At 35.2% G+C, this 24,639-nt stretch overlaps 2 protein-coding genes across 2 annotated transcripts; both read left to right on the top strand.

The window, feature by feature from the left end:
• Positions 1–2,766: 2,766 nt before the first annotated feature.
• LOC127216212 (olfactory receptor 4L1) lies at positions 2,767–3,696 on the top strand. Its single transcript, XM_051176838.1, has one exon. The coding sequence runs from the start codon at positions 2,767–2,769 to the stop codon at positions 3,694–3,696; it is 930 nt and encodes a 309-aa protein (XP_051032795.1).
• Positions 3,697–21,471: 17,775 nt separating this feature from the next.
• LOC127216221 (olfactory receptor 4N5) lies at positions 21,472–22,398 on the top strand. The gene has a single exon (XM_051176846.1). The coding sequence runs from the start codon at positions 21,472–21,474 to the stop codon at positions 22,396–22,398; it is 927 nt and encodes a 308-aa protein (XP_051032803.1).
• The last annotated feature ends 2,241 nt before the right edge of the window (positions 22,399–24,639 follow it).

Below are 24,639 nucleotides of genomic sequence, written 5' to 3'. Positions count from 1 at the left end.
AGCCTCATTTTCTAACAACTCCCACTGAGGTTTAGATTCCCAGTACTCCCAAAATCTGTCTCCAGTAATTGGTCCACATCTTTAAAGGAAATGAAAGATACTCTGAGGAATGGTAAGCAGGTCATTAAAGAAAATAAGAAGCATATTTTCAATTTATATACAACTTTGAATATCATGATCTTCATTCTGCATGTTAGGAAAGGTAAGTGAAAATATAGTAGAAAACAAATTAATTAAATTTATTAAGACTAAAATGATACTTTTTTGTCTGCATTGACCAGAAGGAAGGTTTTAACCTTTGAGGCATTAAATACTTGATCTGAGAGTTAACACTACTTCACAGTAAGCCAGAACTAACAAATACTGTGAAAATTGGAAAAAAATATGCTCTCAAGATTGTACTGCAGAGAAACCAAAATGGCACTAATTTGTCAATGACTAATTACAATGAATATAAGAAATGTTATATTCACAATAAGCTAGCACTAACAAATACTGTGAAAATTGGAAAAAATATGCTCTCAAGATTGTACTGCAGAGGAAAAAAATTGGCATTTATTTGTCAATGACTAATTACAATGAATATAAGAAATGTATTCACAGTAAGCTAGAACTAAAAAAATACTATGAAAATTGGAAAAAATATGCTCTCAAGATTGTACTGCACAGACTAGCGCTATTGTTCTTTTCATGATTCAGATAGTTTACAGAGTACATAAACATTTGTGTATATTCACAATTTGAGAAGAAAATAGAGGATGAGATTGCATTCTAAATTAGATATTTAGAAAACCCCTTAAAAATAATTCTTAGACTGTAAATGAAAACAAACAAAAATCAGTGATCATTGGATAAATGGGGAAGAAATATGAGATGTTTTACATTCAAATAAAAAATGTAAATAATTTAAGAATTTTATCATGAGTATTCCCCACAGGAGGAAAAACAAAACAACTGGTAAACAAAGCAGCCAAAGGTATATATCCAAAAAAAAAAAAATGACTGCAATAAATGTAAAAAATATATGGAATTTGATCCACAAAATGCTTTTGATTGTCTTGGAGGAAAATGTATTTGAATTCATGCAATTAATAAATACTATAAAGTTGTATTTAACACATTTCATTTTATAAATGTTCATATGTTTTCTATATCACATCTTTTTTTTCTTTATTCTCCATGAGGTTTTTTTCAGTTTTGAAGGTGTCATATGGAAATGATCTTGATTTTGTTTTGCATAAGTTCTACACTAAGTTAAGGGTTTTTCACATAGCTTATTTTCTGTATCATCATGTACTTGTAGCTTATAAGCTTTCTGCATAAGAGATATTGCTTATGTAAGAACAGTTGTAGTTAATTACTGTTTTGTTTTCCAAGCAGGGTTTCTCTGTGGCATTGGAGGCTGTCCTGGAACTAATTCTGTAGATCAGGCTGGTCTGGAACTCACAGAGATTCTCCTGCCTCTGTCTCCCGAGTGCTGGAATTAAAGCCAAGTGCCACCACCATCACATGGCTTGTTAATTATATTTTTAAGATATCTCTTTTTTTGTTGAATTGTATCTTGTAAGAGATTCATATGAGACATAAGTTCAAGGAATATGAATCAATTTTTTAAAAAATATGTCCTTTCTATTTTGGATGCATGTAGCATGTTGATATAAACCTAGTTGTTGGTGTCAGATTGACTTGTTTTAACCACTTGCATTTATTCTTATTAGCTATATAATTGTAAAAGTGTCAATAAATTGTATATTATAACTTCCTTCTATATACATGGCAACATAATATTCTTGCATCATGTGTTGGCTATGAGCACTAAACACCTTTAATGTCCATTAAATAAACAGCTTCAATGTTCATTAAATATTTAGAAAGAAGCATAACACTTAGTAATCACTTTACTAAGAATAATAATCTTTTATTACTCCAGAAATTATGAATGTTATCTAAAACACCTAATAAGATAGTTTAGCCTTGATCATTGTAACAAAAGGAGAATCTATACATGAAAACTGAGACATGTTGTTATTTGTTTCTAAATCAGTGAATGCAAACACATACTTTTAACATAAGAGGCCTTTGTTGCCAATTGACAACAAAGTAGTTGGGGGACACAAGCTCAAAACCATCTGAGTATGTGTCTGTGTTTCTTGAGATTTTTACAAAATGCCAAAAAAAATATTAACAGGAAAATTATTTTTAATGAATTTGAAGATTGGTTTTCATGTACAAATTGAATTCTAATTTGTGTCTGTTTCAAAAACACTAGATAATCTTTCTTGATCACTTCAGAAATACAGAGCAATGTATTTACTGCTATGATTCTACATTCCTTTTATATTTAAATATTTAAATAACCTAACTGTGAGGAATCCAATGAAATGGATGGAGACCCTGGTATATTAGAGACAAAATACACAGCTAATACCATCTAATCAATATTTTTTATTTCTATGTAAAAAAATGAATGGGAAAATAAAATTCTACTAAAATATGTCATGTTATAAGATAAAGTGATAGAACTTCCTCCTTTCAGCTGTTCTCTATTTTGTATAAGAATATTGTTTTAAAATGTCATGATGAATAAAATCATTTCAAGTTATAAGCTGATATACTGACGTGTTAAACATTGCATACTTCCAAATCATCAGTTGATAGTATCAACAAATAGTAAATATACAAACACGTTAATAGTAACTGTGGCTTGCATTTGTTTTCTACCTCCTTGTATTTAAGGAACTTCTGGAAGCATTCTGAATTGAATAAATGGGTTATGAAAATGGATCAACTGTGACAGAATTTATTTTAGTGGGATTTTCTGGAGATTGGCAACTTCAAACTTCCTTCTTTGTAACATTTTCTTTGATCTATGGTGCAACTGTGGTGGGCAACATTCTTATCATAGTCACAGTGGCAGCTAATTCTACCCTTCATTCTCCCATGTACTTTCTTCTTGGAAACCTCTCCTTTCTGGACATGTGTCTTTCCACCGTCACAACTCCCAAGATGATCAGAGACTTGCTTGCAGAACACAAGGGCATCTCTGTATGGGGCTGCATGGCCCAGATGTTCTTCATGCATCTCTTCGGGGGTGCTGAAATGACACTTTTGATAGTCATGGCCTTTGATAGATATGTGGCCATATGTAAACCCTTGCACTATAGGATCATCATGAATCACAGGTTGCTGAATATCTTTATAATACTTTCCTGGACAATTGGCTTCATACACACCATGAGCCAGATGGTACTGACAGTGAATTTACCTTTCTGTGGCCACAATATTGTAAATAACATATTTTGTGATCTCCCCCTGGTAATCAAGCTTGCTTGTATCGAAACAAACACTCTGGAGTTATTTGTCATTGCTGACAGTGGCCTGCTGTCTTTTATCTGTTTCATCCTCTTGCTTATTTCCTACACTGTCATTCTGGTCACTGTAAAGCACAAATCACCTGGCAGGCTTTCCAAGGCTCTGTCCACATTGTCTGCCCACATAATCGTGGTCACTCTGTTCTTTGGACCCTGTATTTTCATCTATGCCTGGCCATTCGGTAGGTTTGCGAGCAGTAAAGTGCTTGCTGTATTTTATACTGTTATCACTCCCTTACTGAATCCTATTATTTACACACTGAGAAATCAGGAAATGCAAAAAGCTATGAGAAAACTATGGATCAAACAAGTTAACTTTGTGTAGAACTTATAGATTGAGCAGCACATTATTACCACAGCTTTTGAATAGCATGGTAGATCAGTTAAAGACTACTGATACTGTACTGTTTTACTTTTATATTTGTATCATACCCTAATAAATAGAACTTTATACAAATGTATTACTGTTTCATTAGTAGTGATTGTTTAATGTTATTTTTTCATCATTTTTTATTTTTAATATTTTCCAATAATGAACATTTCCTGTCATTTGGATCTTCAAATCTAAAGAAAAACCTTCCTTAAATTACCATATATTATAAAAATTATGGCATATAAAACCTGGCATTGAATATATTTATGAATGCATGTAGAACTGACACCCAGTTCTAATGGTGGTATCCCAGAGTCAGGCCTAGTAATAGGAGCTATTGGTAATCCAGACTTTGGATGACAATGACCAGTCCCAAGTAGGATTCAATACCTTCAAAGAACAGTCTAGACTACCAAAGTCCCACGCCTAGCTTGAGATGAAATACAGGATATTTTGTTTTTCTTTCAACTTAGTGTCTTCACATGAATCTACTGATATTTTAACTACTGTCTGTTTCCTCTTGGGCCCAGAGTCAGAACCCCACTGCTAAAGCTGCAGCCTAATGAGATTTCTGGTTCTGTCAGCAGAGGCTCTGTGGCTGCTGCCAAATGTAGTTTTTAACTAAATATCTTTTTATTTACCAATAAATACTAGGGAGTCAGATGTTGGTTTGAAAACCTGCTAGCTCAGAGAGGCTGAGAAGCCACAGCTAATCTTCCTTTGTGGCCAGAAATCCAGCAGGAGACCACCTCTCCAGTCATGCCAAACAGGGAAAAAAATATGCCAAACTCTAAGTCCCTCCCTACTCCTTCCTTTGCATACCTATATTCATCTTCCTGACTCCTCCATACTCTCCATAGCTAATTCCTGTCATCTAGCTGCTGGATCTGCCTCCTAATCCAAGGTTATTTTATTGACCGTCTTGAGTTTCACAATTCAATCAAATATCCTACAACAGGGAAGAACAAGAAAAGCAGGCTTCTTTCCTTTCCTAAGTTCCTGGATTCTGTTCAAGGCTCTCAAACCTGCCTCTCTCATAGACAAACTATTCTGACAGAATGAACTCCGAGCAATTTTCAAATACATTTTCCCAAGGAAATTTCCCAGTGCTAAATCAAGTAATTAATTCAGAGCTATGAACAAGTTCTTCTGTTATTTCCTGCAGGCCAAGACCCTGTGTTATCTATCAGAACAACAGATCACAAAAGTACAATATGGACTGTGATCATCTTAATCTGCTTCTGACTCAGACCAAATGCAAATGAATGACTATACAGACATTACTTTTCAAAAACTACAACAGGAAGGCAATATCTCTTGGTTGATCCCTTGTCTGTGACCTCATTGAAACCCCCACTATTAGAAAAATCCAATAGAAACATGAGGAAAGGTAGATCTATAATTCAAATCTTTCTCTATAGCCGGAGTTCTAACACTGCCATGGTCTGTCACTTTGGCTGAGTAGGACCATGACTGTTGTTCATTTGATTGTACACCCAATGGGTCCCTGTCTTGCCAATTCTGCGGCTCTGTGGAAATGGGCTAGTTTCCCTGACTTATGCATAACTGTTACCAACAATCTGGTTCCAGTTAGAACTGGGAAGCAGATGGAGGGGCAGAGACGCAGGGTGGCCTTTGGGAGCATAGAGTCCATTACATGGAAACAAACTTTGTAATTTTTGAATGGTTATTCCTCTATCATTTTGAGTCCTGATAGTTACTAAAGGGCTAGGGTCCATCCTAGTGTTCTAGTGGATTCTACAGAGGGAAACAACCATCCCACTGTTTTTTTTTTTTTTTTATAGGAAAGAGAATACTCTTCTCTGGAGTCTCTAAGATAGACTGTCTTGCTGCTGCATAAGTGTCTGACACTAATCAGGACAATGCGTGAAAGGAAAGACAAAAGGTGTCTGAACCCCAAGCTAGGCAAATATCTGGGACATACTTAAGAAGCCTTTGTTAAGTGGGGGACAGGTTGTCCTGTATTAATGGGGCCTGGGATTAATTATTGCAACTTCCTATGTACCAAGATAACAGATACATTATTGTGGCTCATTTGGAATACAGCACAGTTCCTTCAGAAATCCTTTGGGTATTTGGACTAGAACAAGGGAAAGGTGGATCTACACAATTCTAAAGTGAGCAGACAATACCCTCAGATGTAAATGATAAGTAACACAAGAGCAGTGTGTCCTGTTTATATCCAGAAAATATAGTGGTACCAGGAAAACAGATCACAGAGTATCTTTAGAAAAATAACCTTAATGTAGAAGGGTGAGGGTTAACAGGCCATACTGAGCACCTACCCTATCCAGTCGCAGTCTCTTCTTGATTTCTGTATTTTACAATCTAAGGTTTTGAGTTTTCATATATGTTCAAACCACACCCAGTGTCTCAGTTCTTTAGATTGGGTAATTAAAGTCATTAATATTTAAAGCCATCATTGAAGAGTGTTGCTTTATTACAATTACTGTATTGTTGATTTTGGCATTGTGTGTTGTCTTCTCAGTGATATTTTGTTCTTAAATAATTATGGTTTTGTATTATTTCTTTGAACAACCCCTATCCCATGTTCATTATACTTTTTAGCCTGAAATAACGCTTCAGTATTTTCTCAAGGTTTTAATTGTTGAAATAAATTTTATATTGTGGAGAGTTTTTCTTTTTCAATAATGGCCTATTAGACATTGCGTTGTTTTAGGACATAGAATGCATTGCTCCAGGCTCCTCTGTATTGCAAAGTTTCTTTTGGGAAACCAGCTGTTATTCTGATGGGTTACTCCTTATATATGACTTATGCTTTTTTTTTAATTGCAGCTTTCAATACATTTTCTTTGTTACGTATAGATAGGGTTTTAATTGTAGTACACTATGAGCATTTTCTTTTCTGATCTTACCTGTTTTGGTGTTCTGTGTGACAATTATATTTGCGTGGGTATGTCTTAGCTTTAGATGTTTTCTTATATGATCTTGTTGAAAATCTGACCTGTGTCATTGATTTGGGATTCTTCTCCTTTATCTATGCCTGTAATTCAAAGGTGAAGATGGAGGTTTCTGTACCACTTGGTCCCACAGCTGCTTTGCCCCAAATAAACACAGAGATGCTATATTAATTATAAATTTGTTGGCTGATGCCTAGGGCTTTTTGGCTAGTTCTCTCTTAATTACTAACCCATTACTATTAATCTAAGTATTTCTATATGGTCTTATCTTACAGGAAAAGTTTTCAGACTTGTTATTCCTTCCTCTGCTGCATGGCAACTGTCTCCGGGCTTCTCCCTCCTTCCTCTCCCCAGCCTTCTCCTCATCTGGTGACCCCGCCTATCTTCCTGTCTGTCTATTGGCCAAACAGTGTGTTATTCATCAATCAATAAGAAAAACATATATACAGAAAGATATCCGCCATTACAAAGATTTTATTTTTTTCAGCATATTCCACATCTCCTATGTGTTCTTTTTCATTGTTAAAATTTTTTATGTTCCTTGATTATTTGTTCTAGATCCTTTATTTTACCTTGAGATCTAATTTTGTATCTTCTGCTGTATTCATTTTATTTGTAAGATTTTCTTTTAAGATTTCTAGTTGAGCTATTGGGATTTTCAATCCTATCTTCATTTCAAATTGAGCTATGTTCAATATTTGTATCTCCTGATTGAAATCCATTCTCAAACCTTGGATTGTCTTCAATTATTTCTATCAGCCATGTTTCCTTGGACATCACTCACACATTAATTCTTAAGAGTTTTCTCCTTGATTTCATTAAGATGTTCCTTTGTGTTTTGTTTAAACTTCTTAAACAACTATTTTCATGGGAGATGTTGAAAGACCTCCAGAGCATGGACTTTCACACTCTGACTCAGGAAAGGCGACACCCCAAATCACTAAGTAGAAGAGGTCTTGATGCAAACTGCATGAGGTCTTTTTATTCCAAGTGCACTGAGGTCCACAGTCATGCAGGGGTAGAGGACTGAGGACCTCAAGGACAGAATTAAGACAATTTTTATAGGGTTTATAACAAAGCCCACACACCAAACCAATCATCCCAAAGTGTCAAGATCCCACGTGGTGCAGGCCAATCAATTTAAACAAATTTTGTTTTTCTACAGCTGTATTGGTATGGACTCCAGGGTGGAGTGATAATTGGCAGTTAGGATTTGGTGTGTGTGTGGGGGGGGGTTCCGCAAGCATTTTACTAAAGTTAGATATGCATCTGGTTAACTCATCTCCTGTTACCCTTATTCAGCCAGAAAGCAAGGCCTTGGGACAGTTCAAAACTTGGGTGGTTATGACTTTTTGAACAAGATGACCCATTATGATTTCCAGAAACCAGACTGTTACTGAGAATAACAACATTCCTCAGAAACTAAGTGGTTATGAATAATAATAATTCTCAGAAACCAGTCATCGTGACCAGGCTATTTCGTGTGTTCCCTTTTTCCTGAGCTTTGCATGTAGCTAGGGTGATTTTAAAATACATGTTTGTGATATTTTTAAGCTTCTAACTTCCAGTGGTCATTGGTATTTTCTATCTTTTCAATGTCATTCTGTAAATATATTTCTCCTATTGGTTAATGAATAAAACATGGTTGACAAATAGGAAAGCAAGATAGGTGGGACTAGGAGACAAGTAAGATTCTGGGTGATGTAGTAGAGATTCAAGATGTAGAGACCTGAGAGAGAAAGAGGTCTGGACCCTCTCTTCGGTAAGATAAGACCACATAGAAACACTTAGATTGATAGAAATGGGTTAATGTTTAAGACAGAGCTAGCCAATAAGAAATGCTAGTAACAGGCCAACAACTGTATAACTAATACAGCATTTCTGTGTTATTTGGGGCTGATGTGGCTGTGGGACCAAGCTGGCAGGAAAATTGCTTATAATACTGTTTGATGAAGCTTTTGGTTGATACAGATAAATATACAGGATAGGGCCAAAATCTGAACAGTAATAAGTCCACAGATACAGAGGTCCACAACCCATAGCAGAAGCTATAGACCCAGGGTTGTAATGGTGTCTAATCCAAGGTAAAACTCACATGGGTGAAGGGCAGTCCATAAACTGTGTGTTAGAGGCTGTGAAACAAAGAGGGAACTCAAGATGTCTGGACATACATCGTTGGACTTTGTTTGAGTCACCAGATCCCAAATAATGACACAGAGACTTCCTATTAATTATGAAAGCTTAGCCTTAGCTTAGGCTTGTTCCTAAACTAGCTCTTACAACTTAAATAAAGCCATTTATATACTAATCTATGTTCTGCCACATGGCTCATTATCTCTCTTCCATATTGTAAATTAGACTTCCCATGTCCCTGAAGAATTCACTACCTTTCAGATTCTTCCCAGAGTTCTTATCTCTGCTCAGAAGTCTCACTTCTGGTTGCAATGTGATTTCAGGAGAAGAGATCACGAGTCTAGCATTCTCAGTAAGATAAGACCATGTAGAAATACAGTTGTTAGTAATTGTGAGTTAATAATTTATACAGACCTAGCCAGTAAGAAGCTCTAGCTATTGGCCAACAGCATTATATTAATACAGCATCTCTGTGTGTTATTTGGAGCTGATGTGGCTGTGGGACAGGAAGGTGCTCATAACAAAATGGCGCCTGCAAAGTGGGTACTAAGGACTTCACTTAAAACTTGACAAAAGCTTAAAAAGGGGTTTTAAAACAAAAGAACTGAGACAAGCAAGGCCTCCTGGTAGCAGCATTTTTCTCATGTTGGCTCTGTTTTCCTATAGACAAGCAGAGACTAGCATGGCTCCTTAAAGAAGTCTTCCTGACTCAAAACTGCAGGGTTCTTTTAAGAGGCCCTGCTACCAAACAAGAATGGTGTGTATGAGAGCAGTCAGTGGCAGTGACCACATGTCCAAGCCGGCAGCATGCTGCTTGATGGCAGCATAGACCAAGGCAGTGAGCACAGCTCTCAGTGCTGGCAGTAAAATTACCCCCACCATCTTGGAAAGACAGTGGCTAAAACAGCTGCCACTTTAATTTTAGCAATGCTATTTAGCGGATACAAGACTTGTGGCTAGAAAAAATATAGAGATATATAGTAAAGACAGATTCAGATGAAGTAAAACTTAAAGGTTTTTACATTGTGTTAAAATATATACATAAGCTTGGGAGAGAAGATAAAGAGAATATTTGGTTAAAAAAGAAATAAAGTGACAGGACAGTGTTGGCTCATGCCTTTAATCCCAGTACTCAAGAAGCAGAGGCAAGCAGATATCTATGATTTCAAGAGGAACCTCGTGTACAGAGTGAATTACAGGACAGACAAAAGTTCACAGAGAAACCCTGTCTCAGAAAATAAAAAATAAAAGGAAAAGTATAATAAATAGTGTACTAAAAAGTCACATAAAAATGAAAAATGTACAGAGTCTGGATACTCTATGCTATTGTGTTGTCTTTCAATTGATTGCTAAGGAAAGAACAACTGCCAAAATACACTTGATCATCAATTCTGCTAATTTAATCCAACTTCTATATTTTAAAAATGCTTTGACTTCAAAATTTAAGTTTAAGGTCAGGTTACTGTGGAAAAGAACTTCAATTTTTGTTTCCACAGAAAATGAAAAGCTGTGGATTTCTTAAAGATTAATATGGTTTAATCAAGCAAGACCTCTTGAAGCAGTGGCCCAGGTGATCAAACATTCAAAACAGCTGTGACAGGGCAGCCTTGCAGACCACTACTCCAGCCAGGATTTCTGGGTCTTCTTAGGATCCCCATGGTATTACAGAGTCCCCAACCAACAGGAAGCAGTTTAGAAAGGACACCCAAATTTCCAAATATTATCTATAGATGTTTGTTTTCATCTGAATGAGGTTGGTTATAAATGGTTGATTATCACAACCAATCTCTTTTTAAAGGTAAAAGAGGAAGATGGTATAGAAATGAATACTTTGTATTGGAATAGATTTTCATTTATTGATACAAATTTAAGGTCAATTTTGTGACATGTTTATTTCTCCTACTGTTTAGGTATTGTGTTTGTATAGCTCATTTAAAAATGTAATAATTAAGTACAGATTATCGATAGTTACCTATGATAGTCAAAGCTTATAGTTAGGTTGGTTAGGTTTTCTAGATATACAGAGATATATTTTAATTGGATAGGCATTCTTCAAACCTTTCAAAGACCTACATAATATGGCATTTAAAATGGTTTAAAGTTTTTCTTGACAGTGAGATATAACTGCTCCTGGCAAGATGAACAACAAAGAAACTCATTATGGAGTTTACTTTTAATATGGCAAGACTAGCCATTTGGGCAAGAAACTGCTCTTGTCTGGACTGTTTGACTTTATGCTGTATAAACTGGATATACAGGACCCACAGGAAAGTTGCTGCTGAAAAGTACTACAGGGTTTATGCTTCATGGAAGGGTCTGCCAGACATTCTGCAGAACACAGAGAAAAATGACTGATAAACTACTAATACAGGCAGACTGTTTGAAATTTCCTGCTTTGTGGAGAAGTCTGCCAGATACACTGTCGCCTATGGATGAAGATCGATTGCCAAATTACAAAAGAAATTTGGATGACTGTCCAGGTAGCGAGGAATCTCTGTCATTTCTAGAGTTTATATACTATCAATCTGTGGTCTTTGATGGAGTTTAAGACAGTTATGGTTATAGTTTTCCTTAGTTAAATTTAAAGATAAGTTACATATAAGGCTTTAGACTCACAAAGATAGAATTGATGATGGAATATTTTCTTTAAGTCTTGCTAACTGTTAATGGACTAAATATTGTTAACTATAGTTTTTATTTGATAACTTGTTATGAGCAGTTTCCCACCAACCTGGTCCTAGAGTCACATCAGTCCCAAAATAACACACAGAGACTCTAATAGTTACAAAGCTGTTGGCCAATGGCTAGAGCTTCTTACTGGCTAGCTCTGTCTTAAATATCAACTCATTTCTATCAATCTAAGTGTTTCCATGTGGTCTTACCTTACCAAATAAAGAGTCCAGATCTCTTACTTCTCTCATGTCCTACATCTTGACTCGTCTTTACTACCTTTCCCAGAATCCTCCTTGTCTCCTAGTCCTGTCTGTCTTGCCTTCCTATTTGCCAACAGTGCTTTATTAATTAACCAATAAAAGAAACATATTTACCAAATGACATCTTCTATCAATAACTTTTGTTATATATTTTACTATGTTAAAGTTAAGACCCTTCTTTTTAAATTAGACAGAAAAGAGGAGATGATGGGAGAATGTCATTCTGTAAATATGTTTCTCTTATTGGTTAATGAATAAAACACTGTTGGCCAATAGGAAAGCAAGATAGGTGATACTAGGAGATTTGGACGATTCTGGAAAATGTAGGAGAGTCGCAATGTGATTTCAGGAGGAGAGGACGCAAGTCTGGCATTCTCCGTAAAATAGGACCATGTAGAAATACATATGTTAGTAATTGTGGGTTAATAATTTATACAGAGCTATTGCGGTAAATAAGGATCAGGATAAACAAATAGGCCGAATAGATGTTTATTCAGGGAGAAATAACTTACAACCTAGACAGATGAACACCAGGAAATTCAACCCGATCCTCTCCTGTCCGAGTCACGCCAGAAAGAGAGCGCACCTTCCTGGCCCCCTCCGACCTCCTTCCTCAGGTCACCTCCGCCCATCGCTCCACCCCCCCAATGGGCGTGGTCAGTGCTACAGAAGGACTACCTCACTACAATTCCCCTTTTAGTCTAAAGAAAAGATTTAGGCTTAATACAAAACTATACACAAAACAGTGAATAACAAGTGTACTCTAAGAAAAGGAAAATCGAGAACAAAATGACCTACATATCTAGTCCTAGGGTGAGGGCATAATGGAGTTTACAATAGAGTTGTCCTAAGCTGGAAAACCTAAGTCTAGTACCTAATATATCTAACTAGGAAGAGAGAATAATAGTTGTGATAGTTTAATCTTCAACCTCATCAAGACCTGAGAAGGAAATTAACAATACTAGAGTAGACAGGAAATGCGGATGGACAACTTCCAAAAGGTGCAGCAAGGACAGAAACAGCAAGCCTCCTGAACAGTCACCCTAGGTCTCACAGCGACGTTGGTACACCCAGATTTGGCTAAGGCCAAGAGAACTTGACAGACCACAACAACAGCAGGGAAATAGAATGGCTGTCTTACCCTGACTTGGCAAGGTCAAGCAGTCTTCTATATTTGTCTCCTGCAAGCACATAGGACTGCATGTCCAAATCAGTGGTCAAGGTGGGGGCAATTCTATGCCCAACAGGCCATTAGCTGAGGCAAGATTGAACTCCAGCAGGAGCAACAACAGTGTCCAACATATTTTCGGGAAAGTGCATGGTGCTGTCAGGAGCAACAGTGTCTCATGTCAATGGAGTACTAATATTAAAACATTTAAATGCCATGTTCTGCATGTCTATGAAGTGATTGAAGATTAAGCATCTATATCTGACTAATCTCATAGGTACAGGAAATGTGAGTGAAGATAATCTGTAATACTCGGGAACTTAGCTAAAAAGACTGATTAAAGCTTTCCTGAGTAAAGCAGGACCAAATACTTAAACAATATAACTATTTACATATACCTACATGTAAATCCCTAAAATAGAGGTAGAGTATAAGTGTCAAGACAAGAGGTAGAACTATAAAGGGCAGCAAGATAAATATCCCAAATTGTATCAATATACAAAATGTCTTGAATACAGGAAAAGTATACATACATAGAATATGGTAAAAAATAATGTGCATAAAATATTATAAATGGAAACATTTAACACAATATAACAAAATAGAAACTTAATTTTACATAGCTTACCACATAAGAATACACAACAATGTAAGCTGTAAAATACTATCTCATTCTTACTCAAATTCTCAAGAAAATAGGCTAATCTACCTATATCCCATCTAAACCATACCTTTACCAACCATTCCCTATTCCTGTCTAAAAGATAAACCCGAGTGTAAGCATCACCCAATCCCAAATAACTAAAACCACCCAAAGACGATGACTATTATCCTAAAAGAAGAAGCTCTAACCATTGGTCAACAGCATTTTATTAAAAAAAAAAAAAAAAAAAAAAAAGAAGTCCCACCTATTCTCTCCTGCTTAACTATTGGCTATTTCTCTCTCCATCCCAAAATATTGCTTTTTTTTTTTTTATAATTTTCTATGTTTTGGCTATTAAATAAAAATTTATTTAGGTTAGTTATAGCATGGGAAATGTTTTAGATATTTATTAGCCATTTTTATTCTTTTATAATTCTCTGTTTAAATCCCAAGCCCACTTTTGAATGAGTCATTTATTTGTTTGGCTTTCTGTTCTTAGAGTTCCTTACATACTCTGGATATTAATCCTCTATCAGACATATAGCTGGCAAAGATTTTCTCTTACTTTGTGGGTTGTGGGCTTACTCTGCACTCTATTGTAGCTATATTGAAGTATTTTAGCTTCATGCAGTCCAACTTGTAAATTTTGGCAACAATATTCAAGTCAAGTACGGTTTTACTCACAACTACTTTTCTACACATATATCATATAGGGCACTACCTGTGTTCTTTCAGCAGTTTCAGTATTTTCAGGCTTCATACTGAGGTTTATTTTGAACGAGTTTTGTGCAATGTAATAGATACATGTTGAATTTCATTCTTCCATATGTTAGAAACCCAGTTTCACCCTACCATTTGTTGGAGATACTATCTTTTCTCCAGCATCTGCTTTTGGAATCTTTGTCTAATAACAGATTGTTGTAGTTATGCTTACTCATTCTGGGGTCTTCATTTTTTTCTGTTAGTCTTCTTTAAACTTTTTAAATTATTTGATGAAGTTTATATGATTAAAAAAATCTTTTAGAACTGGGTAATTCTTGTAGAACTGTTCTATTGAGTTGCTAGAATTGGGCTGGGATGTACATTCTGTGTTGATCTTTCATATTGCTTGCAATTTTGTGATAAGACCTGAGCTTGTGGATTTTTTATTTTTTTTATATTGGATGGGGCATGGCTTGCTGTGATAGACACTATAGGATGTGGTGACTGGTGTGGGTCTAAAGGCTGAACATGGCACGGGTGTAAGGAAGTCATGTAGATTCAGTAGGCTTGACTAGAAGGAAGGATGCATGTCTTTATCCAAGCCTGAACAGACTAGGCTTGGACACTGGATGTTGAACCTGAGTATTCGGTTAGTGCATGGAGTGGGGTAACAGGTAGATCAATCTTTGGGAAATTCGGTGTTGATGTTGGAATGAGGTTTTAGGAGCAGTCCTGGTTCAGTTTCAGTTAGGCAAGATTTTGAAGCTCAGGAAGCAATCATGTGTAGCATAACAGTCACTCTTCAGGAGTCTGGGGAATGTGATCAGAATGTTTTATCAGGCATTGGCACTGGGCACTGGTGGAGTTGACAACTCAAGTCTAGGACCCCTATTTAAAGGAAATGGCGAGGAAGGCATTGTTGGATACCTGGTCTTCTGGTGATCCTAGAGTCAGAGTTGCTGACATGGGTCTAAGTCAGCCTCCTTAGAGAAGGATGGTGCTAGGAAGAGGGGATGGGTGTTGTTGACTGAGCAGAGTCAGGCTGGTGTCTGCTTAAAGAAAGAATCAGAAGCACAGAGCTGATGGCTCTGTGAGGAATGAGGCTGGTTAGAATGAGTGGAGAGGATTGGGGAGGAGTCTAGGTTAGGGGTGGAGCAACTGAGATTTTTGGTGTGGTGGGTAGGTGGAATTAGCAATGTAAATTAGAGCTCTGGGGAAGGATCAGGTAGGTACAGGCTGAGGGGATGTGTGGAGTGAGTTAGTGAGTAAGAATTTAAGTTCCCCATATTGGGATAGGTACAAGCAAGAGTTCTTGAAGTAACTGGATGGGACTAGCAACACAAGTTGGGGTTCCCTACACTAAGACAGTGTGCTAGAGGTAGTGTAGAGAGGCAGAAGAAACACATGTTCCTAAGACAAGTCACAGGGGTAGTTCTAAGTATTTGTTTTTTATTTGTCTTTCCTTGTGTTTCTTCTTTCATTATAGTTTTCCTGTGCTTCTAAATTACTGTATTTCTGAAAATATTTTCACTCAAGAATAGTGATATAAGCATAAAATATTTATTTTCAGGAGAGAAATGTTACTCATCTAAAAACAATTGCTATGAGCAAAAGAAACATGCTAAAAAGGATCCGACTCTTCTTGCCTCTTTAGTTCACTTTTAAACATCACTGACATTATTCATTCTAAGTTAAGTTAATTAAAAAAACCCTAAAACAAAAATATCTCATCAATGTTCTACTTTTTATTCAAATTGTTTTTATACAATATATTTTTATCATATTTTTCCCACCCAGAACACTTCTCAGATCTTCCCTTTATACATACCCACTTAAATTTGTCTTCTTCTCTCTCTCAATGCAAAGACAAAGAAAGAAGAATTAAAAATTTCAAAGGCAAGGAACACAAACTCAAAAATCTAAACAAACAGCAAAGAATCAATAGGCCAAAAATATATGCCAAAATAAAGCAAAATGAAACCCACTATTCTTTAACACATGAACTATATATATATATATATATATATATATATATATATCTCAAATAAATATATGTCAATACAATATTTAAAAAATAATTAACTTTTTTTGTTTAAGAGGACACTCTAAGAGGAACTATTGGACTGCAATGTACCATAAAGGTAATTTATTGAAGATCAGTATTCATTTAAAAAAATGATACATGGGGTACTGGAGAGATGGCTCAGAGATTAAGAGCACTAAGTGCTCTTTCAGAGGACCTGAGTTCAGTTCCCAGCAATGACATGGTGGCTCACAACCATCCATGATGAGATCTGGTGCCCTTTTCTGCCATGCAGGCAAGCATATAGACAGAACACTGTATACATAATAAATAAATAAATTTTTTAAAAATGATACATGGTACAGGATGATTTATCTGTCTCTTCACCTAATAAGTGCATATTCCAGTATACATATTATTAACTAAGTCTTATTAATTAACTTTCAAAAATATGAATGGATTTTTATTGCATATATTGGTATTTTGTTTTCCCTTGTGAACTTAAGTGCCAGACCATTACAGTTTCTGTGATAATTGGAAAATTTAAAGCCTTATTAGGAACAATGATGTCTTAGATGCCATCTTCTTTGATCATCTACTATTCAAAATGTGCCTGTGACTGTTGTACCTGATCAAGTTGTTGTTCTACTAATTCCCTTTTGTATTAAATAGGTGCTAATAAAATCCCCAAACACATTTTGTTTTTCATCATAAATGTAAAGAGGAGATTTATTTCACATTCTAAACATTTACCAACATGAGAAGACATATTTTAAAAAAAAAACTTTTACATGATCAGTTGATTTTTTTTTCTACATGGTTATAGCTATTTGATTGAAAAAACACTGGACTCCTATTAAGGTAAAACTTTATTGTAATTCTCTATATTTAAAGGAAATATATAGGAATAAGAAATAGAAAAGTAATCCTATTTTTCTGGTACTACTTTTACCTTAACATTCTTGAGATCAGATCAAATGTTGCTGAAGCAGAATAAGAATGGGCACTAAATTCAGCTGTGCACTACTTCCTACCCTCTCATTAAATGATACTCCTGCCACATCTGATGCCCAGAGTTAATTTAAAGAGGCTAACATATTATTATAAATAAGAGGCAATAACAATATCTTTGGTATCCCAAAACTTAAGTTGAATTTGAGTCTAATACAAACAACTAATCTTCCCTAATGCTCAGCCAAAATAAAATGAATAAAGAGATTAGCATCTCATTATATCAGAAAATGTAAGTAAACTTAGACTCACAACAAACTTCACTGATTCCCCAAGTCTGAAAAACTCCCTGTGGCCCTGCTTGTGTGAATTGTTTCTTGCTTTATACTTGATCCTAGCATAGAGCAATACAAGGATCAAACTTAGAAAGCTGAAATTAAGAAAGAATGGTTTAGTCAAATAATCACATATTTACATAAACCTCTCTGAGATCCTGGGTTCAACACCAGGGCAATCACAGAATCCCTACTAATATATCCATTCATAATATTGTAGTATAATTTAGCTAATCAGTGAATTCTTTTTTAAGTCAGTTTAGACACTAACTGCTAATCATGCTATTTTATTTTGATGCTCTGTACTTCTGAGCAAAGCAGATAAATTCATTCTCCTCCATAAATGTAATTGAATACTTTAAAGAAAAAAAAATGTCTTGCCAGGTGGTGGTGGCATAAACTTTTAATCCCAGCACTCGAGAATCAGAGACAGGTAGATCTCTTAGTTCAAGACCAGCCTGGTCTATGAAATGAGTTCCAGGACAGCCAGGGCTACACAGAGAAACTCTGTCTCACAAACCAAATGTGGAAAAAAAATCCATATTTTTTTCTAAAATAACATATGACTGGATTATACATAAAACATATTATTTAGTAAGCATAATAACTAGAGCTGTACCTTATGAACAAATACCATCATTTGTTTCAAGATGAGTTAGAAAGGGGGAAAATGTAGAAGAAGATGGAGAGTAATTCATGAGTAATTTGGATTAAAACATTTCAAAGTAGAGAAAATTGAGTAGAAAAGGCTCAGCACTGACAAGTAAAACATTTTAAACATTAATGAATCCATCAAAATGTACACATGAGAAGTATTTACTGTGTCCACAGTTCTTTGTAAATGAGTAAAGTTATCCAGACATAAAAGAAAAATTTCTGTGTGTGTGTGCATTTTCAATTATTTATTTCATTTTTTTAAGAGTATAATTTAATTATATCATTTCCCCCTTCATTTTCCTTGTTCCAAACCTTCTTTGCTCCTTTTTTTTTTTTTTCAAATTCATGGCCTCTCTTACCACTAATTATTGTTTGAACATAATTAGCTGGTAAGCATAAAGAACAAAGCAAAAAACACTAATTGAAAGAATTTGGGAAAATGAGAGGATTAGAGAAAATGATAGACAGAAAAATTGGAGGACTACATTGCAAGAAAAATAAAGATAAACAATGAATCCCCAACATACACATGAAAGAATACAAGAAATGAAGTCAAAATTGTCAGGGATCACATGGAGAAAGGAGGCCTAGGAGAAAACCTGCCAAGATGATAGAGAATGAGATAGAATGTCAATGAACTCTGAGAAAGGGAGAAGAATGTTTTTTCTTCTGTGCAAGTATTTTCAATGACAATTGTTTTCTTTTCGTCAGTTGAAACAAGCAAATTTAGAAACTACAAGGGATTAAGTCTTCTATATTAGCCTACACTAACAAGCCTTCATCATCTCAGCTCATCTCTTTTCAGATTTCTCCCCACTGAACTTATATTTTACAGAGAAATGTCCACTTGTTGCACCTCTATTCTCAATTACTGGCATCAGTACAATTTGAGAGTCACTGAAACAAACATATAACTGGGAAGGGCTGAAGGCAAGAGGTTGCTGAAAGGTGTTAAATAACATAGGATTCCATATGATAGGCAAGCGGGACCAAGGTGGACACAGAAAAAAAGCCAAGAAAGAGTGAGATGGCCACCCTCTGGCACACTCAAGTCTTCAAATTATGAATCTACGGAAGAGTGAGAAGATTAACTGGGCATCAATGTTGTAATGTCACAATGTATAAGTAGGAAAGGGGGCTTGAACTTATTTTTCTGAGAGAATTTTGCAGGCAGTCAGAGTCTGGTATAAAGTGATGGTCAGCAGGTATATAAGTAAGTAAGTGACAGAAAAGTTCTTGCGTGAGTTCAAAGAGTAAAGGAAGGTTTTTTTCCTCTTTCTGCTTGCTTACACTTATTATGCAAGTGATTGTATATTTCTCAGTATGTGTTGGTGTGTTCAAATATGTGCCCACGCATTTTACAAACTTGTCCATAACATTTTAATGCCATTTGCACCTGTTACTAATCACCTATAAATTCAGATATATGTGTAGTAATATAAAATGATGGAAAATTTTTTTCATGGGTTCTTTTTAGGGACTTATTCTGACTTTTCATTTTTTCCTCCTAATATGCTAATATGGAAAGATTATTAAAATTTTCTACAATTTTTAATCAAAAAATTATCCTTTTTGAAATTATCCCTCAAAATTAAATAGCAACTCTACACATGTTAAAATATCATCATTTGATAAGAATTCATAATTTGTTGATCACAAATATATTTAAGAATTGTACACATTTCTAGACTTTATCATATTAAGGCTCTCATGTATGTTGTAAGCCTTCATTTCAATCCTCACCCTAATCAAAGCCTAATCAATTTTCTGCCTCTATAAATGCTCCATTACATGAATTCATTTTTTTACTATTTTCCTTCAAACACATGCTATTTGAGGTGACCTATGTTCTAACACTTATTAGCAATTCATTGCATTTTTTTATTTAAGAATTGATTACAACTGTAACTGAAGCACAATATAGTTTTTAGTTCAAGTCCAAGGGCATCATTTTGTATGCCACATTACAGTGAATTATTGTATAACACAGTAGTCCATCTTTTAAGGCATATATCCTAAAAATGGAGTATGCACAAACACAAAATATGACTGCTTATCAAAATGATTTTTTAAAATTGTGACATCATAAATTATAATACAAAATAAGATTATTTTAGACATATAGAGAGAAGTTTCATTATATAAAAATGGATCTTTGTGCGCACATCTCTGAATTAAATACACTCTATTCTGAAGAAAACTATTCAGATGAGAATTGAATCATAGATTTTTCTACCATAAATGTAACTTTTACTAAGACAAAAGTTACAGATGCAAAGAAAGAATGTTTTGATAAACAGTGGCATAATTTGTTGTGGCTAAATAAAAATTTCAATAATTAATGAAACACAAAATATTTCCTTATCTTTGAACAGTAAATACACATTTCCCTTAATATTTGGCAATGATAACAAAAAAGTTAACTGATTACATACTTAAAATTAATTTAAAAATTTTCAATTAAAGAACCATATTAGATTATATCTTCTTCATGTCCATTTATTGCTTTATGAATTGAGGTCACCATAATTTTTACATGTAGTGATTAAAGGTAAAATATGCCAAAAATTTTGTGGAAAAGATGTCATTTGGGTACCATTTTGAGATATAGGAGTAAGTATATTAAATCTAAAGCAAATGCAGTTGGAAAGTAATAAGAATTTAGGCACAGGATGTATGTGTAGGTTTTGGCTGGTCAGAATATAGTTAGGATGATGCCTATAAGTGAAGTGAAGGTATAGATTTTATTTGAGACCCTGACAAAATACTTGGAAGTTATAGTGCACATGGGCAATAAAACAATGTAATGGGAAATTAAGGAATGGAATTAAGAACCAAATGGAAGCATGTCATAGGAATTTAAGTAGAGAAACTATGTCAAATATAGTTTTCTCTGTGATGGTACAAACAAGGAAAAAAAAATCAAGCAAATATTCTAGCAAAAAATCCAGTCACCACCAGCAGAAACAATAAAATCATATAAAGAATGGTTGACATAGCTGTGAAATTTGGACCAGAGTCAAAATTTCAGTTATGTACAAGCATGGAATGAAATGGAAATGAAAATATCTATAGAACTGAGTCTTAGTGAGGAGTTTGACAAACAGGGGTTAACAGGGTTGGTATTAGCTATGGTGCACTGGTTAGGGAAAACATTGCTTTCATGTGGATTTTAGGTGTGAAACAGAAGAAAAGGCATGCATAACACATAACATGTTTTATTCTATAGATTAGGAACTGATGGAGACCAAGAACAGCTCAGTAGTAACAGAATTCATCCTCCTTGGCCTGACCCAATCTCAAGATACTCAACTCCTGGTGTTTGCTCTACTTTCCGTTTTCTACCTAATAATTCTTCCTGGAAATTTTCTTATCATTTTCACCATTAGATCGGACCCTGGACTCACAGCCCCACTTTACTTCTTTCTGGGAAACTTGGCCTTCCTGGATGCCTCCTACTCTTTCATTGTAGCACCTAGGATGCTTGTGGATTTCTTCTGTGAGAAAAAGGTCATTTCTTACAAAGGTTGCATCACTCAGCTATTTTTTTTGCACTTTCTTGGAGCGGGAGAAATGTTCCTTCTTGTTGTGATGGCCTTTGATCGTTATATCGCTATATGTCGTCCTTTATACTACTCCACTCTCATGAACCCTAGGGTCTGTTATGCATTACTGTTGGCTCTATGGCTTGGGGGTTTTGCTCATTCCATTGTACAAGTGGCTCTTATCGTAAACTTGCCCTTTTGTGGCCCAAACCAGCTAGATAACTTTTTCTGTGATGTTCCACAGGTCATTAAGCTAGCCTGCACCGATACCTTTGTAGTGGAGCTCCTGATGGTCTCTAACAGTGGTCTGCTTACCCTCTTATGCTTCCTGGGACTTCTGGCCTCCTATGCTGTCATCCTTTACCATGTCAAAGGACATTCTTCTGAAGGGAAAAGCAAAGCTATCTCTACATGCACTACCCACATTATAATTGTATTTCTCATGTTTGGGCCTGCCATTTTCATCTACACCCGCCCCTTCCAGGCTCTCCAAGCTGACAAAGTTGTTTCTCTCTTCCACACAGTCATCTTTCCTCTGATGAATCCTGTCATCTACACTCTTCGCAACCAGGAAGTGAAAACTTCTATGAGGAAGTTGTTAAATCAGTATGTGGTATGCTGACTGGACAAAAGAAAGAAAAAACAAAATAAAGTGAGAAAATATTGTTTAAGTAAATTAAACTGTGTATTTATGCAAGCATAGAATCAGTTCTTTAATGAATACTGTTTTATGTACTACTTTTCTGATACTATTCTAGGCACGTGGATAAGACAGGTACATTTCTAGGTCCCTCGTGGTTATAGTCAAGTGGATGAAGCCATGCCCTACTACTGAACTAGAAAAACCTCACCAGAACCAGTGCTCTGGTATTTCCTGAATAGTATTATGCTATCTATAAACCAGAGAGATAACCTTGGCTCTGGTTGTAAAGCAGGTTCAGAAGTGACATTTAACTGAAATCAAGAGTATTTAGGTGAAACAAAGAACAATGATAAAACAAAATAAGCATCATGGAAAGCACAGGAATTCAAGGATTTGAAGATTTAGGCACATTTGAAAAACATAAATGTATTAGAATAGTTACAAGGCAGTTAAGAAATACAGAAGTAGCAGAAATACAGAAGTAGCAGAATTTAACTTATATAAATAAGAACAAAATATTTTAGATTTAGAATATTCCAGATAACTTTAATTATTGAAATCTTGCAATTATACAATTGAAATACATAAAGATTATTCAATGTTTTACATGTGATTTAAGACAAATCTTGAAAATTCTGTATAAAAGAATATGTATGAATTAATAAAATATTAAATGGAATGTTACCTGCTATGTGTTTTTTCCTGAACACAATACTTAGTTTTACTAGTTATAGAAAAGTGAAGTAATTGTAATATATACCAGATATATTATAAAACAGTTTATATATTGTAAAAGTTCACTTTTAATTCCAGTGTATTGATCTTGTAGTAAAATTTGTTTTTTCTTCTATTACTTGAAGAATTTCATTGGCATTTTGTTAGCAGTTATTTTGAATCTCATAACAATTTTGAACAGTAGGGACATCAGAGCAATAATGATTCTTCTGTTCATGAACTAAGAATATTATTCCCTTGTCTAACATGTGAATTCTAGGATTCAAACAGAGATTATTGAGCTAACTAGTATATACTTTTACTTGCTGAGAAATCTTGCCAGTTTATGGATAATTCTTTTTCATTTCTGTTTTATAAATCTCATTACGAGTTCTGTCAATTCAAGATATCTCATTCTCATATAACAGTTATTCAAAAAAATACTGATGCCTGAGAGAAAATATAAATTTACATCATCATTACATATAGTTTCTTTAAAAAAATATAATTTAAGCCGGTTGGTAGTGGCGTATGCCTTTAATTACAGCCCTCAGGAGGCAGAGGCAGGCAGACTCTGTGAGTTTAAGACCAGCCTTGTCCAGGACAGGCTCCAAAGCTACACAAGGAAACCCTGTCTTGCAAAACAAATCCACAAAACCAGCTGACTTGAACAACAGGTAATTCATGGACCCCAGTCTGATACCTGGGAAACCAGCATAGGACCAGCCCAGACCTCCTGAATTTGGGTGCTAGTTAGGAGTACTGGACAGTCTATGGGGCCTCTGGTAATGGATCAGTATTTATCCCTAGTATAGGAATGGACTTGGGAGCCCATTCCACATAGAGGAATAGTCGCTCAGCCTAGACACATGGAGAAGCACTTGGGCTCTGCTCCAAATTATATGATAGACTTTGATGATCCCCCATGGAAAGCCTCACCCTCCCGTGGAAGCATAAAGGGATGGGATGGGAGCTGGGGGGACAGGAGAGGAGGGGAGAGTGAAGGAACTGGGATTGGCATGTAAAACAAGCTTGTTTCTAATTTAAATAAAATATTATCATAAAACAAACAAACAAAACCATATATATATATATATATATATATATATAGTTAAATAAGTAAACTTTGAAAATCTAGTAATATTTAAGTACATTGCTGAACCACAAAGCTGTATAGTTACCATCTATGCTGTCTTGTTAAAATATTTAATAATATATTTTATTTGTTTTATTATGTTAATGTGTCTGCTTTATGGAGGACAGAGGGTAACATTGTAGAGTCTCTCTTCTACCATGGTTCCTGTCAAGTTTTCAGGCTTGGTGACAAATGTTTTTATCCACTGAGCCATCTCATTAGCTCATTCCATGATGTCCTAATGTTGTTGAATCTTTGTGAAGATATGCATACATTTTGAAATTATAAATCTTGGATTAATTGATCCCAAACATTCATTAATTTATCCATGACTATTTTCCATTTTCATCAACTTATACATACTTTCAGTG

This window comes from Phodopus roborovskii, unplaced genomic scaffold (genome assembly GCF_943737965.1).
Source record: "Phodopus roborovskii unplaced genomic scaffold, PHOROB, whole genome shotgun sequence".
Classification (NCBI taxonomy): domain Eukaryota; kingdom Metazoa; phylum Chordata; class Mammalia; order Rodentia; family Cricetidae; genus Phodopus; species Phodopus roborovskii.
This window is presented reverse-complemented; position numbering and strand designations above follow the sequence as displayed.